Source organism: Megascapheus bottae, chromosome 9 (genome assembly GCF_031878675.1).
Source record: "Megascapheus bottae isolate mThoBot1 chromosome 9, mThoBot2.hap1, whole genome shotgun sequence".
In the NCBI taxonomy this organism is placed as follows: Eukaryota; Metazoa; Chordata; class Mammalia; order Rodentia; family Geomyidae; genus Megascapheus; species Megascapheus bottae.
In genome coordinates this window covers 43,072,868-43,090,778 of record NC_143517.1, presented here as the reverse complement: position 1 = coordinate 43,090,778, position 17,911 = coordinate 43,072,868, and the positions used below count along the sequence as shown (strand labels likewise).

Sequence of the window (17,911 nt, the reverse complement as noted above, 5' to 3'; positions counted from 1 at the left end):
GTATATTTGTTTATAGATATACATATACCTATAAATATGCATACATCTTCTTGATCCATTCACCTGTTCATGAATATCTTAGATGATTAAGAATATCTTAGGTCGTTAAGGACAGAAAGGACACCATGGCTAAAAGATTTGCCAGTCATCTCCTTTGAGGAAAACAAGTTTCATAGAGGAAAACAGACAACAGAAGGAGGAAGAATGAGTGCAGAGACAAAACTACAGTGCTGCCATCCTGTCTGCCTTAGGACAGGATAGAATGGGGGCCACAGAATCTGCATGGACACTTGCTAGCTTTATCTCCAGAGTCGCTGACCCTTATAACGATGCTGTCATCCCTTTGGCTGACTCTGGCTTTTAGCCTAAGCCTGAGAATGTGTGTTCTGGCCAGGGGGGCATTCAAATGAATGTCTACTCACGACATGATGAGAAGCCCACCAGCTCTGCTGGAAAGGTGATACAAGGTGGAACTTGGCCTTCACACCGGCACAAGGGAAACCTCAGTGGGATTGTCCTTGGAAAACTTACACATATCTGAGGGATGTTGTATTATACCACAGTAAAGACGCAGGGATTGTGTAGAGAGGAACAGGCCTATTTCTGCCTGCTCTGGCATAATCTGAGACATGAGTCAAAGGCTGTAGTTAACGCTCACTCCTGCCCAGGGCAATGGCTGGTGGGCATTCCAGAAAGGACTCAGTTACACCGTTTGCATGTGTGCCAACCCAGAGGCTAGAACTGTTGGCTGAGTGCTATCCCTGAGTGTTTTTACTAAAAGGTAGCCAGTTAGCACTCCCACTTCCTCTTCACTTTGACTTTTTTGGTGCTTAATTGGAGATAAGAGTATCATAGATTCCTAATCAGATTGGCTTCAAACCACAATCCTCAGATTTTAGCCCCTTAAGTTAGGATTATAAGGATGAGCCACCGGTACCAGTAGATTATACCTTTGAGATGATCATATGAAGGGGTTTTTTTGTTGTTTTGTTTTTTGAGGTCCTGGAGGTTCACTGAAAGACTGAAGACCAGGCAGGGTTCTTCTTTCTAGTAAATAGACATCTTAACTGGTTACTAGTAGCTCACAGTTCAGTATAGGAGATGCGATGCATTCATGGAAAGAACACAAGTCCAAGCTCACATGCCTTTGTAAGGACATCTGCTGCTCCTGTGTGCACACGTGCTCTGGGAAATTCTCTCCAAGGCAGAAGCTGGGACCACAACTTCTCCATGGCTGAGTCCTTGGGCTCTTATGAACTATCCTAGAGCTACATTTTATCATGTAAGATGGTAACTTGAGAAGCAGATGCCAAAAGAGTTCATGCTGGTGAAGGTGAAATATACCTCTGTGTTCAGAGCTTTGTGACGAAGATCTAGCAGTGGTGGCTGAGTCCTGTGCAATGAGGCCATGACTGAGACCTGCGTCTAGAGGAAGCAGTGGGTCTCTCAGCTCAGTGGTGAGCCTGGGCCATAGGTTCTGGCTACATAGACTCTCAGCTAAGTCATCTCGACCTGCTGGAGATTATCTAAGCCATCCAGCATTTTCTATCTGACAAACTCCTCTTCTATTTTAACCATCCAAGACTGATTATTTGCCTGCCTGCCTGCCTTCTTCCCTTCCTATCCCTTCCCTATATTCTTTTCTTTCTCTCTTGCTCTTTCTTGTCTTTTTTCTCTTTTTTCTTTCTCTTTCTTTTTTCTTTCTCTCTTTTCCTTTCTTTCTTTTTCCTTTCTTCCTTCCTCCATTTCTTTTCCTCTTTCTTTCTTTTCTTCTTGTGTTGACTCTGGGCTTGAACCCAAGGTCTTGGAACTGCCCCTAATATTTTAAACAATGATTTGCCATAATTTTATAAATCATGTGATACTGCATTTTTATGTTGAAAGCCAATAATTAAATATAGAAAATATACCACAATTTTTAACTCTCTTATAGCAGAGTTAAATATATCACAGTATTTTCTTTTTTTCATATATTTTTATTGTAATTAATAGAAAGGTTACATTATATTCACCAGATAAAAGATGTATTACTTCACATACATTGATACCCTTTCTCATGTTTTGGTCCCCATTTCCCTCCCCCAACCCCGCCCTTCATCTTGTTTTCCCCCCTTCCCTATCCAATTTCAAATAACCAAATACAAATATATCCAATATATCAGATAACAAGGTGAAATACTATAGCAATATGAGATAACCAAGGGACAGCAAAAGAGATGAGAGATAACATAGTACATTATGGACAACAATCTCATATGGCTTTTGTTTCTATATCCTGGAGGTCCTTCCATTTAGCGTCATCCTATATGGCCTTATGTATTTAGGTTTTGTTCTATTGTAAGTCTCTGCTAGGAGAGCCCAAGGTTTCTACTGATTATGACAAATGAGGGAAACCATTGAGCCTATGTTCCTTTGAGTCTGGCTTACTTCACTTAATATGATTTTTTCTAAGTCTTTCCATTTCCTTACAAATGGGGCGATGTCATTCTTTCTGACAGTAGTGTAGAATTCCATTGTGTATAAATACCACATCTTGTTGATCCACTCATCAACTGAGGGGCATCTGGGTTGGTTCCATATCTTTGCTATGTTAAATAGTGCTGCAATGAACATCGTTGTGCTAGTGGATTTAGTATGTCCTTGTTTCTGGACTTTTGGGTAAATGCCAACTAGTGGAATTGCTGGGTCATAGGGGAGCTCTATGTTTAGTCTTTTGAGGAACTGCCATACATCACAGTATTTTCTTTAGGAGAAAATAGTTTCTATCTCTCAGAGGCTCAAAAGTTATTGCACTTGAAACCTTGGACACATTCTTAAACAGCTCTAGAGGAGAATTATCCTGGAGGAAGCAAGGAAATAATACTTGTCTGTAGATTTATCATTATCGATAATGTTGTTATTACCATGTATTACTAGATACCAATAAACAAGTGCTTCATATGATTTGGTAAGATGCAACGAATTACTTTTTACTAATTAAGTTATACAGCTCACCAGAAATATCAGGTTCTGAACTTCTAGACTGGATGTTGGCTTACTATTTAATTCTATTTCCAAAGCACAGTCCTGTCTTAGAGGACAGCAGAGGGGAGAGTAAGTACAGTATCTGAATGCATAGAAGGACAAAGAAGGCAATTTTTTTATTGGGTCACTTTGTATTTATAAAACACAGAGGATCCAAGTGTACAACACTTAGGAAATGAGCCTGTTCAAAAGATCATTATAATATTCTTAGATGGGAGCTAGAAGTATAACTCCATAATAGAGTACTTGTCTTACGGGCATGTGTGAAACCCTAGATTCCATTTTCAGCGTAACACAAAGGAAAAAAAATGCAACATAGAACACAAATAAAACTTGGACAATGCTAAAGTCCAGGGGGAGAGAATCACAAAGGTGACTCCTGGGGGATTCTCTCAAATCTTCTTGGACTCAGTCATAAAATACATATACAGTGGGGTCGATACATGTGCAGGTTGCTTGGTGATCATGTTAGGGCAATTGGTTGCCTGTCTCCTGTGACACTGATGCCATCCCCTGAGACCAGGGCTGGATTCCCAACAGCTTGCAGGGAGGGAGAGAGGCCGTAGAAGTACCCAGAAGGCATTCAGGATGAAGAAAGCTGCAAAGCTTCAGAAGTGCTGAAGAGCCCTAGAATTAGAGAATCACAGCTCTGGCTGGAGTTGGGTGACAAATGACAACCTTGTCACAAGCCTTCTGAAGTGACAGTGGAAGTATATTCGTTCCGTGACTTATGATCCGGCATAGAATTCACATTGTGTGTTAACTCGACTTCATTTACATAATGCCCTATTATCAAGAAATCGCTTATGTGTCCTCTACATTTTCTGCTTTCCCTTGCTATCCCCAAAGGCTGAGCAAGTCAAGATGATGATATTTATTTGGCAAGAAGCAGAAAAATCTGATTGGACATTTTGCTGTGTCAACCTTCATCTTAAAATCACAATTTAAAACACAGATATAATAAGAACTTTTGAGAAAGTTCTGAATCCTCCATGTGCGTTTTTCTCAAACCACATGCATGCTTCCTTTTTCATAGTTCCTGTGTCCGTCCACATGTATGTGAATTTCCTTTAATAAACATGTGTCAGAAGAGAACTGCACATAAAAAGCCATTTTAGTGTAAATTTCCTTAAAATCCAAGTTTAATCAAACCAATCAAATGTTCTTTGATAATTAATTCTTAAAATCTAAGTCTAGTTACCTACACAATAGGGGAAGCTGTGCTGTTTCCTCAAAAGGCATTATAAAGATTAACTACACATGCGCATACTGGAGATTTCCTTTTCTTTCCCATCATGAACATTTTTCCTTGCGAGCAGATTTTTTTTTTTGCCAGTCCTGGGGCTTGAACTCAGGGGCTGGGCACTGTCTTGGACACATTTTGGTCAAGGATAGCACTCTGCCACTTGAGCTACAGCGCTACTTATGACTTTTTCTGTGTATGTGGATCTGGAGAATTGAACCATTGAACCCAGGCCTCCGTGCATGCTAGGCAAGCATGCTACTTAAGCCACACTCCCAGCCTGTGAGCAAATTAAAAAAAAATAGATATCTATGTGGTGTACTAGTTATTGTTTCAAGCAGAAAAGTGATATAATCTGTGTGTGTGTGTGTGTGTGTGTGTGTGTGTGTGTGTGTGTGTTGATTTTAGACCTGAACTCAGGGTTTTGGTGCTGCCCCTGAGCTTTTGTGATCAAGGCTAGCTCACTACCACTTGAGCAACAAGTTTGCTTCCAGATTTTTGGTGGTTCATTGGAGAGAAGAGTCTTAGGGACTTCCCAGCTGAGGGTGGCTGCTTTGAAACCTCTGTCCTCAGCTCCTAGCCTCCTGAGTAAGCATATATGCCAGTGCCTGGCTCTGACTTTCATTTTTTAAAGGATCATTAGAACAATTCTGTAGAGAAGGGGAAAGAGGTCAGGAAGAGGTTTGGGGAAAGTCCAGAGAAGAGATGGTGGTGGAGTAGCTTTAGGTAGTAGCAGTGGAGAGGGAGACAAGTGGGCAAGTTGGAGGTTTAGGTAGGGATGAAGGACTCCCAGACTTGATGGAGGATGAGGAAAGAAAATGGTGCCATCACTGACCGAGATGAGAAACTCAAGGGAGGAGAAAACTCTCAGGAGCACTGCAGACTATCATTCTGTGTGGACAGATTCAGATCAGAAGCCAAATCAGAAGCCGGATAAAGGTGTTGAGAAGCAAGGAGCAGGCAAGTGTTTTCTCATTCATTTTAAGGACTGTAGCATACAATACCTCGGGGTTCCAAGTTCCCAGCTTACTCTTTCCACTTTTAGGGGTTGGAGGCTTTGAGCTGTTCTTCAGACACAGCCTGGAGAACTTAACCTGAGAGGGATTATAGAAATGTCTACTGGAATCCAGACTATATGCCTACTATTCACAGCTGCCAGATGTTTTCTTTGTTTTTAAAACATGTTCTATTCATTGAGACTTAAGGAAATGGATCACTCAGCATTTCCAGATACCCAATCTGGAAGTCATCCATCATATTTATAAGACAGAAAAGTGTCAGTAAGCTATGGAGATAAAATAATCCCGCTGTAGGTGTGTATCTAAAGGATTATCCAAGAGACATCTGTGCTCCTGTGTTTATGAAGGTCAAGATTTGGAACCTACCCAAATATCAATCAGTGGGTGAGTGGACAAAGAAAATATAGCCATATATGAATAATGGAATACTACTCAGCAATGAAAAAGATAAAGTTCCCTCATTTTCAGTACTGTGTGTGTCAAGTAAAATAAAACAGGCATAAAAAGAGAAAGATTGTATCATTTAATTTATATGTATAATCCAAAAGCTTGATGTCTTAGAAATGAAGAGTAAAAGGAGAGGGCGAAGGAGAGGATGATTTGTGATAAATTCATATGCATAGATGAATATAATACAAAATCCCATTAAATTGTTTTATAAAGGGCAAAAGAGGGCAATAGAGGAAGTGAATTTAGCCAAAGTATATTATATGCATCTATGGAAAAACACGATAAAACTGAACTAATATATGCTAATAAACAAAGAAAAAAGCCAAATGAATGATCTTTGGTAGTGGGGGAATTTGCAGAGTGTTTTTCCTTGATAACCACCAAATTCTGTGTGTGTGTGTGTGCGTGTGTGTGCGTGTGTGCACGTGTGTGTGCGCGCCTGCCCACACATGTATGCATATGCCAGTACTGAGTCTTGAACTCAGGATCTGAGCACACTCCTAAGGGTTTTTTGCTTGAGGCTGATGTGCTACTACATGAGCCACAGCTCCACTTCCAGCTTTTTGCTATTTGGAGATAAGGGTTCCATGGACTTTCCTGTCTGATCTGACTTTGAATCACAAGCCTCAGATCCCAGACTCCTAAGTCATTAGGATTACAAACATGAGCCACCAACACCCAGCCACTAAAACTCAATTTGATAACTATGGAGCCTTTATGGCCTCTGGGAAGGCCGAATAAGCCATCCTTGGGAGGGCTGCCGACGAGTTCTGATTCTGTAGAGCTGTGGGTCGGGTCAGGGTCTTCACGGGTGTTTACAATGTGTGTGACTGGAAGATGGAAGAATGTGTTGCTCTCTAAGGCATCTAGAAATCTAAGCATGAGGGATGGAGTCCTTTACCCACTCCATCCTCATTCATCACCTTAAAGAGTGATCTCTGGGGGTTTTCTCTTAGAAAATGTAATTACTTTGTAATGAAATGTTAATGCCATGTTCTATTCTTAAAGTCACTCATTACAGTGATGAAGCAATGGCTTAATGGAGTTGCTAAATTTTCTTCAAAGTCATTCTTCTTTTAATATGTTATATTCATCAAATGAGCTTCTGAGGAGCTTTTTGTTTGTTTTTTGTTGTTGTTATTGTTCTTTTTTTTCCCTACACAGGACTATCTCAGCCAAAACTCATCATCAGGCTGTTAACTTCAACATCTTTGAGGGCATGGTGTGTCATGGAGTGCCTCTCGTGACTATTTCCAGAGGCAAAGTGGTATACGAAGCTGGAGTTTTCAATGTCACAGCAGGAGATGGGAAGTTTATTCCCCGCAAGCCATTTGCTGAATACATTTACCAACGCATCAAGCAGCGGGACCGGGTGAGCGATGTCCCAGGGGACTAGTGTTGACGTGGGCTAGGCTGGCATCTGCGCCTGGCTGTCTGGGTTATGGTGATGGTATTGTCCCAGAATACTCAGTGGCCTCACATACCCTTGTATGTCAGGATCAATGGGAGATGTTACAGACAAATACTCATTTTTATAGGCAAGCATCTCTAACCCTATTTGCAGAAGTGGAGATCAGGGTTTTTGCTGTTCAAGATTAGCCCAAGCAAAATGTTCCTGAGATATCCCCTCTCCCATCCTGTCTCAGATTATGAAAAGCTGGGAGCTGTGGCTAGTATCTGTCACCCCAGCTACAAAGGAAGCATACAGAGAAGATGGTTGCACAAGGCTGTTTAGAGTAAAAAGCTAGACTCTCTATGAAAAGTATCAAAAAGAAATAGGGCTGGGGTGACATAGCAAAAGTGGTAGAGTGTTGGCTGTCAAACACAAGGCCCTGAGTTCAAACCCCTGCACTGACCCACCCCCCAAAAAAATCTGAAAAGAGAATCAGTGGAAGAGTGCATTTCTCTTTGACGACAGGTATCTATTAAGGTCTCCTGTTTTCTCCAGCAGGTCAGGGTCTTTGGGGGCCTCTAGAGCTCTAATATCCAGATGGCTAATGGTGCAGTAAGGATTTCCATAAGAGAGAAGAAACAGGAGGGAGCTGGAACAACTATTGGAGGTGTGGCCTTCATGTAAACCCTGAGTTCTGAGTTCTTCAGTAGCATTTGCTCCCTGTAGTTGAAAATCTGAAAGGTGTAATCTCATGACCACCAGCCAATGCTGGAGTTGTGGTAGATGGATCTAAATATGAATTCTGCCTTTCCTTCCACTTTCTAGAGACAGGACAAATTCCCTATTCTTGTTGGGATATTTTCTCATCTTAAAAATGAAAACATTTCTTCCTAACAAATTATGAGAGCCAATTAAGTTATTCTTTTAAAAAATATGTCAAGTAGGAAATTAGGAAGTGGCAATTCTGTTCTTTTGCTTTCCCATTTTGGTGAGCAAATGTTTGTGTAGAGTTTTAAGTAGTCTTTAAATTTCACTAGCCTTAATATGATTAAATATTGGAATTTTTCAGAACAAAAAAGTTCGGTTTCTGGATTTTTGGAGAGGAGAAGTAGCCCTGTGTTCTTTCTCAGTCATCTCAATCATAACAAAACTGAACCAGAGAGGCGTGACTGGCCAAGGGGGAGGGGCACACTTCCTGGTTCTCTGCCGCAGGTCTCATTCCTGTTTCTTATCTGGCCAAACAGACTTTGTTACCTGCAATTCCTTCTGAGGCTTCCCTCTCATCTTTCTGCTTTTCAAATGTATATTGCATTGGCTAAATTTTCCAGCTGTTGTTTTTTTTTTTTAAATTCATTTCACTTAGCTCTTGTAGTCTTTTTGATTTCTCCTCTAATGTCTTCTGAAAGTTTTCTACTTTGTTTCCTCAGAACCCATCACACAAAATTCCTCCATTAAAAATACAAAAAAGAACACTTCCTAAGATGTGGGGTAAGGTAAATAAGTGTTCTAGAATGCTTAAATTCAAAGACATGCTACATTTCCTGGGGGCTTCCCCACTCTCTTTCTGCTTTTTTTTTTTTTTTTTTTTTTTTTAGCATTTGATATAAGAGATCAAACTCTGGGCTATGCATATGCCTGACAATTACTCTACTATTAAGTTACATATACTACATATATATATATATATATTATGTTTCAGCTGAAATCTATTGTGACTAAAGTACTGTGGAGTTAATTTGTAAATGTCCACCTTAATAGGTGACAGATGGGTGATAAATATAAGGACCTTATATGTTTTTGAGCATCTGTGTGGTAAGCGGTGGTACTTACCTTTGATGAATATTACTAAACATGAGGCATGTTCTAAAGGACTCTGCCACTGCCCTGTCTGAAAAAGATACATTATCTCCATCATTTCACAATTAGGAAATTTGAACCTTCAAATAGTTATGAGTAGTCAGTCACTGTGGCTCACGCCTGTAATCCTAGCTACTCAGGAGGATGAGATCTGTGGATCAAGGTTCAAAGCCAGCCCAGGCACTATAGACCAGGAGACTCGTATTTCCAATTATCCAGTAGAAAACTGGAACTGGTACTAAGCTAATGAGCTCAGGGACAGCGCCCAGCCCCAGTGTTCAAGCCCCGTGACTGACAAAAAAAAAAAAGAAAGAAAGAAAACAAATTACGAAACTGCTAGGCACTGGTGGCTCACACATGTAATTCTTGCTACTTGAGAGATGCTGAGATCTGAGGGTCCTGGTTCAAAGCCAACCCATTCAGGAAAGCCTGTGAGACTTTTATCTCCAATTAACCACAAACAACAACAAAACCACACACACACACACACACACACAGAACTATTGCACAGCTAATAGAGCACTAAGCACTGAGTGGAAACCACAGGAAGTAAATGGAAGATCAGAACATAAACCCTGACCATCCGACTCTAACAATTGTATAGTTAAACGATACTCTGATTGTATTAAAGCAAATAAGCAAGAAATTAGTCAGTATTAGGTTTGGGAAAGACTGAACAAAAACCATAATCTTTATTACAGATTTGAAAGAAACTGGTTCATCCAGGAGGCTGTAGAAAGTGTAGACTGAGGAAATTTTAAGGAGTAGAAACCATAGAACAGTGCAGTAGATGAGACAGGAAGTATAGGGAAGGCCAGAAGGCTCTCTGTAGTCAGTAGTCAGTTCCAGTTGGTTACCACCAGGGGCGCTAGACTAATAGGGACTGTATTTAAATAATGGACTGGTCTGATGACTGGTGGTGTTAGTTCTTTTCAAATTATTTGAGTTTTGCTCGCAGAATTAATATTTACATCATTTTTTATGTGTTGCCTACGACTCTTGTGTTCTTAATATTTTCTTCTGATTCTAAACTTTTAAGGCATTCTATTACAGTGTTTTAAAAATAACAATAGGCAATAGTAATTTTTATTATCATACATTGCTTTTAAAACAATGTCTGCCAGAAACCATATCAATAGCCTATAATCCTTATTGTATGTAATCTCTACATTCACATGAAGAGACTGTCATGCCCATTTAATAAAATAGAAAGTCAAGTCTCATAAAAATTAAGTAATTTTGTCTAGGCTAAGAAGTATACAAAAGAACCAGAATTTGTGGTAAGATCTTTCTGATAAGATATCTACAGAGAAAAGAATAGAGGAAAAATAATTGTGAAATCCAAACTCCATTATTTTAAAAAGAGACTGGAGTGGAGGGAAAAATAACAAATGAAATGAAATTTGAAAGTTTCTGGAGATGTTTCAGACCCCTCTCCTTATTAGGCAGATATAGAATAGAAATATGACTTAACAAGAATGCTAGATTTTAAATTTCCATGAGGTTACCAGAACCATTTCCTTGGTTTTCAATTAAAATATTTAACATTTTGGGGACTGGGGAGGTAGTTCAGTGCTAGAGGGTTTGCTTAGCATATGTAAGACCCAACATTTAAACCTTAGCATCCCCCCAAAAGAAAATTAAAATACTTCAACTTCTTTATGAGAGAGGCTAGGCATTTGAAGGCAAGAAGGAATGACCCATAATATATATTCTTCACATGTGTTTTCCTCCTCCCAAACAGTAGTGACTTCCAATTCTGCTCTCTTAAAGCATGCACTAACTACAGAACTGTATCACTAGTTACCTGCTCCAGAGCTCAGCAGGGCAGCCTCCTTCAGCAGCTTATTGGTCTCCTTCAGACAGAAACTGATACTTTCATGGCACATATGTATGGCATTTGATAGGTTAATAAACTAAGAGTGAAAGGACCAAGGCAATGTTTGCAGAGGAAAATAGAAGGAAATTTAAATCCTGCTCCATCCTAAACAGGCGTGTTACCTGTGAGCTTGATTGTTGTTTGTGATTTTGTTATTTATAAAATATATAAGCATCAAGCAACTAAAACTGTTTTGGATGGTATAAGGTATTTTAAAAGAAATAGCAGGCATTTTATCCAATTTGACAGTTGGGAGAATTGTTATTTATTTCCAAATTTATTAGACAGCTGATACTTAGAGGAAACTTTTCCATATCAAATGATAAGACATCAAACTGATAAGTATAGCATAATAAGGCATTCACTTTTTGTTTTGTTGGTTGTGGGGCTTGAATTCTGGGCCTGGGCGCTGTTCCTGAGCTTTTAGCTCAAGGCTACCACCCTACCCCTGGAGCCACAGCGCAACTTCTGGGTTTCTAGTGATTAATTGGAGATAAGATTCTCATAGACTTTAGTACCCAGGCTGGCTTTGAACCTCGATCCTCAGATCTCAGTCTCCTGAGTAGCTAGGATTATAGACGTGAGCCACTGGCTCCACAGGCAATCGGTTTTGTTTTTTTGTTTGTTTGGTTGGTTTGGGAGGGTTCTTTTTTGCGAGTCTTGGGGCTTGAAATCAGGGCCTGAGTGCTGTCCTTAGGCTTTCACAAGGCTAGAACTCTACTACTTGAGCCATAGCACAATTTCTGGCTTTTTCTATGTATATGTGGTATCAAGGAATTGAACCCAGGTCTTCGTGCATGCTAGGCAAGCACTCTACCACTAGGCCAACCTCCTGGCCACAGCATTGAATTTTAAATAAGACATTGCTTACAGAATTTTGGAGGGAAGGAAAGAGTAACTAAAAGTAACAGCAACTTAGATTCCTAAAAGCAAAATTATATACTATTAATTCCTTACCAAATGTTTTATAGCACTTCAAATTGAAATGGATTTTATTTTTGGAACTTTTGTGTGTTCAGAGTGCTATAATTTCCTCTAAAAATTGAAAGTATGGACATTCCTTATGTTATTCTCTAAGTCATTTCTTTTCCTGTCCCGCCCCCAGTCATAACAACTTCAAACTTCAGTGGGAAGTACAGTTCCCTTTTGATTTTATGGAGATGCAGGCACCGCCTGGTGGAGTCGTATATACTTTCAGAATGCTGATGCTAAAGCTTTCAACCCCTTGTATCTTCTCAGTGATAAGCATCATTTGCCTTCTTGATAAGATAAAATGGAGTGGAGGACTGATTTGGTCCTTGAAATGAGTGTTTTCGATTTTTGAGATAACAGTTTGTCAATGCCTTGCTCAAAGTGATAGTTCAGAGAAAGTAATTTCAGACATGTCACTGACTACCATAGAGATGTAATTTCCTCCAATCGATTGCTAATAAGAAAGAAAGGGACTGCCTGTGTGGGGCCACCAGAGACACTTGTAAGCATCTTTGCACTGACCTCATTGCCCTTCCCTGGCTTGAAAGTAAGTTTGGTGGCAGTGTTTACACCACAGGCACAAGCAAACACTGTCAAGTAGTATTTGAAGGCTGGTGGGGAAAGAAAGACTAGAGCTGGGTGTGTTACCATTTCACTATTGAGTTTAGGAAAATTTCTAAATGCAACTTGAGCCTGAAATCCAACATGCTCCAAAAGCTGTGAGTTTTTGAGTCCAGATGTGGTACATGAGAGTACTTCGGTGTTCAAATCTGGGGATTCAGATTGTTCAACCAATGAAGGCTATGCAAATAGTTCAAGGTACAGGAAAACAAATCCTTGACACTTCTGTCCCAAGCGTTTTTGTTAAGGGATTTGTCCCCTATACTGCTTATTGGCCATCAAGTAGATTTTAGTTATAGTCTGAGTCTTAGAACCATGGAGGAAGCTGGGTGCCATGGCACAGGTCTGTAATCCTAGCTACTCAGGAGCCTGAGATCTAAGGATCATGGTTCAAAGCCATCAGGGGCACAAAAGTCTGTAAGACCCTTATCTCCAATTAACCCTCAGAAAATGGAAGTGGCACTGTGGCTCAGGGGGTAGAGTGCTAGCCTTGAGCTGAAGAGCTCAGAGACAGTGCCTACGCCCAGAGTTCAAGCCCCATGACTGACCAAAATAAAAACCATGGAAGAAAAACAAGATAGTATTCCTATTTTGTATATATGGAAATCAGTCAGCAGTGAAACAGTGCAGATTCAAGCTGGGTCACCAGCTTAGAGCCCCGTAATAGTTACTGCAACCAAGAGCCAGACCATTTGATAACACAACACAGAAAGTCCTTGCTAGGCAAGTAGTGACCTGGGATCTGCCCATCAATGACAGCTGGCCTGCTAGGAAGTTCAGCCTGGAGACCAGATTCACAATGAAGCAAGACAGAGGAGTATGAGAGAAACTGACTCAACCTAGGCCAGGACAACTCATACAAAGAAGAAAAAATCCTAGTTGGGAGAGCAGAAGTTGATGTGGTAGGAAGGGCTCCAGCTTCCTGCTCAGCTGATAACAGCCCAGTCACAAACAGAAAGACACAGATACATATGTCAAAGGGAGAATGGGCTTCCCCATCTAAGCACAGCCCCTGGATTATCATTTTCCGGGTCATTCCAACACAGTCCCAGAGCCTGCAACGGAGGTAGGTGAAATCAAAATACTGAAATATGGATGTATTTATTTTGTTGAGTATTATGGTTAGATTCATTCAGTGTCCATCTCCATGTATTTACCTCCCCCATTCCAAACTTCCTGACGTTCGTGTGGTTAATTGTTTGAAGTGTTTATGCCATGGTGTTTCACTCTTGCACTTTACTACCCTTTAGTCAGATATCTATGCATATGACTCTAAAGCAACACAGACCGTGTTGATGAGTGTAAGGTATTAGTTTGAGTGGCTAAAATGAGATTCACTATAATGGGTGTAATTGCTTATGGATGTGTGTAAGTGTGCATATTATTATTAGTATTTCAATTCTTAAGAATGTATTCTCCACTAGATGTTATTCTCCCCACTTTCCTCATGCTCACTCCTCTTAACATTTAGTCTTCCTCAACACTCTTTTAACATAGGTGCAGGTAAGTGCAAGTGTTCACAAACACTTACCTTAAATTCCTTTGCTTAGGAAGTCCAGGTTTCAGAACTCTGCTTAATGTCTGGATTAACTCAAGTTTGGATATGTAATTAGTCACCAAAATGGTGTGATTCTGCAGATCTGTGGCACACCAAAGCCATCAGGAAAGTGAGACACGTGTGCAAATTGCTGTATGAGGCAGAAAATGCTCAGAGAATCTGGAGCAGGTACCCAGATACAGGAGAGGGAATGTTGACAACTAGAGCAGAAATAGTACGATGGCAGACAGGGCTGTTGGAGGTAGGATGGGACTCAGATGAGAGTGAAAATGTGGCAGACACCCCAATAGAACATTCCCTGAGAGTTGATGAATACCAACAAAAGAGAAGACAATCAAGAGACTCAGGTTGCTAGTGATAAGGTGATAGGGCAAAAGAGAGGCCAACACATGAGAAATTATCAGATTCATTTTGACTCTATTTCATAAAGGATGCTGTAATTATCTTTGAATTCAAGATGTGGATAAACCATGCAAAAAGGAACAAAATGCTTTGTGTTTCAGACTTGCGTGCCTACTCCGGTGGAGCGCAAGCCCTATGCTGGAGAAGTCATCACATTGAAATCTAGAGAGACAAAAGAGGACTCTACAGCTGGGACCAGGATGCAGGCTCATTCCTGATCTGGGTGCTGGGGGTAAGGGATGTGGGCAAAGGGAAATAGTCCTGTATGAATAATCAGCATGTGACTATCATCAGTACAGGAAATTAGCATCTCTTTCTTCTTGTGCCTTTGAAGAGACCAAGGTCGGAAGCTTCAAAGAGATAGGAGACTCAAGGATAGTTGAGCCAAGGGAAGTCTGATTAAAAAAAAAAAAACCTATGGACACAACACTTTTTTTCATATATTTTTTATTGTAATTAATAGAAGGGTTACATGATATTTGCCAGATAGATGGTGCATTAATTCCCATACATTAATACCCTTTCTCATGTCTTGGTCCCCATTTCCTTCCCCCCTCCCCCACCCCTCATCTTGTTTTCCCCGTTCCCTATCCAATTTCAAATAACCAAATACAAATATATCTGATATATCAGGTAACAAAGTGAGATACTGTAACAATATGCAATAACTAAGGGATAGCAAAAGAGATGAGAGATAACATGGACACAACATTTAGATGAGCTTTCTGATTGACAAGGGCCTTGGGTTAGGTAACAATTCCTTCTCTGGGAAATTATGGAACACTCGAGAGAGAGCCCAAGATAATCTCCTATGAGTGCAAAAGTACAGGCTGGTAATATGTACAAGACCCTGAAACTGTATTATTAAAATAGCACTATTTCACAGTCAATATTTATAAACCCACTGGAACTTTACATGGAAAAATGAATCTTTGTATTGTAGATGCAATTATGTCCCAGAATTTAGAATGCATGAAGAATAAATAGAAAATTCACAAAGTAAAGAACTCAGGAAATAAATTATTCAAGAAATAAATTACATCTCCCAAAAGGGAGATATAATTATATAAGAAAGATAAAATTTTTCAGGAAAATGATTTAATAGCAGTTTATGTACATTATTTCACATTTAGTTTTTGAAAGAATGTTATAGATATGAAAATGTTGGCTAAGATATTTGAGTACTCCTTTGGTTCCCTATAAGTCTTCTGATATTTGAAGAACTTTCTGTTTGAAAGTTCTGTAATTTTTATTCCTTACCATTTTTTTTCTTCAATTGCTTTCTGGTACTGCTCTGGTATTCAATGGCTTTACTGTGTTTTGTTTTTAAATTTTATTTATTTAGTACAGGTACTGTTGAGCTCCAAGCCTTGTACTTTTGCCTGGCTTTTTCAGTCAAGGCTGGCACTTGAGCCACATCTCCTCTTCTGGCATTTGGCAGATTAATTGGAGAAAAGAGTCTCATGAATTTGTCTCCTTGGGCTGGTTTCAAATCATAATCCTCAGATCCAGCCTACTGAGTAGTAGGATTACAGATGTGAGGTACCAGCCCCAGACTTTTGCTACCATTTTAGCATCTCTTTGGTATCAGTTCCATTGAGTTCATAAAATCTTCATGTTGGCTAATTTTGCAATCTCATTAAATTCTGAATTTTTGTTCATATGTGGTATGTTGTCAGAAGTTCCAACATGCAGCCATCTGCAAGTGTCTTACACGAAGGGTTGATTTGATAGTGGGGTAGATATTGGTATGAACTGGGGATGTTGCTTATCAAAGGTCTGCTTAGTCATGTTCTCAGGCATTTTGCATTTTCACTTTTTGGCTACTTGTGCTTACCTACATAAATCTCCTGATTGCAAGGACTTGGATGATGAATACTTAAATAATGAAACCTTCTTCAAATGGACTTTCTTTCATTGATGAACATTTCAGTCTTTACCAGTGTGATGTAGTTAACCCCATGTTTGAGCATTTCTGTCATTTCCAAATCACTGGAATTATTCCTCCACTTGCGAAAACTTTGCTTAAAATTTCAGAGGAAGATGAGTAAGAGAAAGAAATGCCATTGAATGTTATCAAATGCTATTACCAGTGTTTGTAGGGACAGGTTTGGTGTTTACTTTGATTAGCACATTTCATGGGGTTAGCTTCAATCCCAGCCCTTGGTAAGGAAGGGTGTTATCTGAATTCTTTTTGTTTTCTTCAAAGGTAAAATCAGAGCAAAGGAGGCGGAAGTTCGCCTCACAGCCAGTGCTGTCAGTCCATGGAGAGACAAGCCTTATTTCAACTCTGCAAAATCCTTTAGGAAAAATAATCACTCTAGGCCTCTTTGATTCTCTTTCACAAGCAAGACCTGTCTTCTGCACAGTGCCTTTGTGGCTGCATAAGATTGAAGATATAAATGAATATTATTATAATGGAAAGTCTGGAGACTCATTGATGATACTTTGAAATATTATCTCGGCTTGCACTAGATTTCTGCCTTTGAGTTTTTATAAAGCATTTTCTCCTTGAAAAAAATTAATGGCTATATTTGTTTTAAAATGATACTTTGATTTTCTACTTTATTACAATTAATAAACATGGAGCAATTCATTTTATATTCCAGTTGTCTGAGTTATGTGCGTTTCTTTGTAGCTAGGTGGATTAGTGTGGGTCAGGATTGGTCTTGCCTCTAGAACATGATTTCCTGTGTGACATGTGTCAGAGATACTGACAGATCCCACATAATTAAATCAGAGGCCCAAATCATAGAATATATTCAAGGCCAACTACCCATACCCAGTCATCATTCTGATCAATGCTGGACTTCAGGATTAAATGGATCAGCTTGGATAGAAGGTGCCGTCTGTATGCCTTCCTCCCCATGCCCTTGTGAGCAACTCCAAGTCAAGTGAGCTGAGAGGATGAACTTCTATTTTTCCCCTGGATAAGTAGGTCAAGAGGGATATTTAAAACATGAATTAAAGTCAGGCAGGTTTGCTATCCTGATAACTGCCCCCTGAGAAAGGGACAAGTCTGCACATTTAACAAAGAGAAGTAAGAACTCAGTGTACCCCACCATCCCTTGTTTCAGGCACAGAAAAAAAGTGGCTGCTCAGCTGCACCTGAAAGGAATCATCTAGTTTCTTCACACATACAGCTCTTTTTCCCAATCTTAAATATATATATATATATATATACATACACATATATACACATATGCACACACACACACACACACACACACATATGTTTTATCATTCCTCTCAGCTGTGGTTAGCAATGAAAACTTTGTCACAATTACAGATTCCTAAGGCTGGCACTGGTGGCTCACGCTTGTAATCCTAGCAACTCAGGAGGCGAGATTTGAGGATCACAGCTTAAAGTCAGCCCGGAGATAAAAGTCCATGAGACTCTTATCTCCAATTAACCACCAGAAAACCAAAAGTGGCACTGTGGATTGACAGCCGGGAGCTGAAGAGCTCAGGGACAGCAAGGAGGCCCAGAGTT

The 17,911-nt window shown here is 39.9% G+C and overlaps 1 protein-coding gene across 1 annotated transcript in view; it reads left to right on the top strand.

Moving 5' to 3' along the window:
• Positions 1-17,021, top strand: part of Dpys (dihydropyrimidinase) — a 75,865-nt gene extending 58,844 nt beyond the window's left edge. Inside the window, exons 8-10 of the mRNA XM_090339245.1 lie at positions 6,901-7,108; positions 14,520-14,650; positions 16,628-17,021. Of these exons, the coding sequence (XP_090195371.1) occupies positions 6,901-7,108; positions 14,520-14,636 (325 nt within the window). The 3' untranslated portion in view covers positions 14,637-14,650; positions 16,628-17,021. The remainder of the gene's footprint in view (positions 1-6,900; positions 7,109-14,519; positions 14,651-16,627) is intronic.
• The last annotated feature ends 890 nt before the right edge of the window (positions 17,022-17,911 follow it).